Here is an 847-nt window from a genome sequence, read left to right on the forward strand (position 1 = left end):
CACTTGCCTGATCGCGAACGCCAGAGTCATCGCGATGTCGAGTCTCAGACGAGTCAACAGCCCCCTTCAGGTCCATGCGGAGGGACTCCCTTCTCTTCAGATATTCTCCTAAATAAATGGATTAACAGATGAATAAGATAGTCAACACACGCATTATACGTGCATATTTATTAGTATATTCACATTTTGTGCTGTGTCTGCGCCCTGCTGGTGAGTACATCGCGATCGACTCATTAGAAAAATAACAATTTAATGCTCATTATCCTTCAAACAGCAATAACAAATACACAGAATTGGAGGAAAAGATTCATGCCTTCATAGAAAGGTCCAGGCGTCTCATCTGGGTCTGCCTGGAGGTGCAGACTAGAGGTGACGGTGAGAGAGGCGAGCGAGGATTGCTCGAGCAGGGACGGGAACGGGCCCTCGACGCGGACCTCCTCCACGCACTCCACGCGCTCCCACACGTTCTCGCTGCGGAACATCTGGCAGCTCTGGTCCCGCCTGCGTAAAGGTGCCATGCACAGCGCAGTGAGAATAACGGCACTGGGAGCAGTTGTTATGCAGATTACGTTTTGATTTTTTTTTTCAACGGAGTACCTTTACTAACGGTAATAACAGATTTGCTAAGAGAATCTTTTCCCACCTGAAGAGAGGCAGCTCGCTGTTGATCCTGTCACTGGTGTACTGGGCGTGAGGCAAATACGGAAGGTGGGCGTTGCTGCGGCAATTCTCTTTCGTCTTGTTCACGACGAGGTCATTCATGGTGGTCACCTGATACCGCGTCTCGCACTCGCCTGCCACGTCGGCCTGACCAGGGAAACGACAATGAATCTTATGTTAGGCAGTC

General features: G+C 50.2%; 1 protein-coding gene across 1 annotated transcript in view; it reads right to left on the reverse strand.

The window, feature by feature from the left end:
• The window catches only part of LOC119591081 (apolipophorins-like), a gene marked incomplete at its 3' end in the record, with an annotated part of 16,924 nt that overhangs the window by 8,038 nt on the left and 8,039 nt on the right, over window positions 1-847 (reverse strand). Inside the window, exons 7-9 of the mRNA XM_037939802.1 lie at window positions 644-807; window positions 314-501; window positions 8-108 (exon numbers count right to left, since the gene is read on the reverse strand). Coding sequence (XP_037795730.1) covers window positions 8-108; window positions 314-501; window positions 644-807 — 453 coding nt within the window. The remainder of the gene's footprint in view (window positions 1-7; window positions 109-313; window positions 502-643; window positions 808-847) is intronic.

This window comes from Penaeus monodon, chromosome 28 (assembly GCF_015228065.2).
Source record: "Penaeus monodon isolate SGIC_2016 chromosome 28, NSTDA_Pmon_1, whole genome shotgun sequence".
Lineage (NCBI taxonomy): Eukaryota > Metazoa > Arthropoda > Malacostraca > Decapoda > Penaeidae > Penaeus > Penaeus monodon.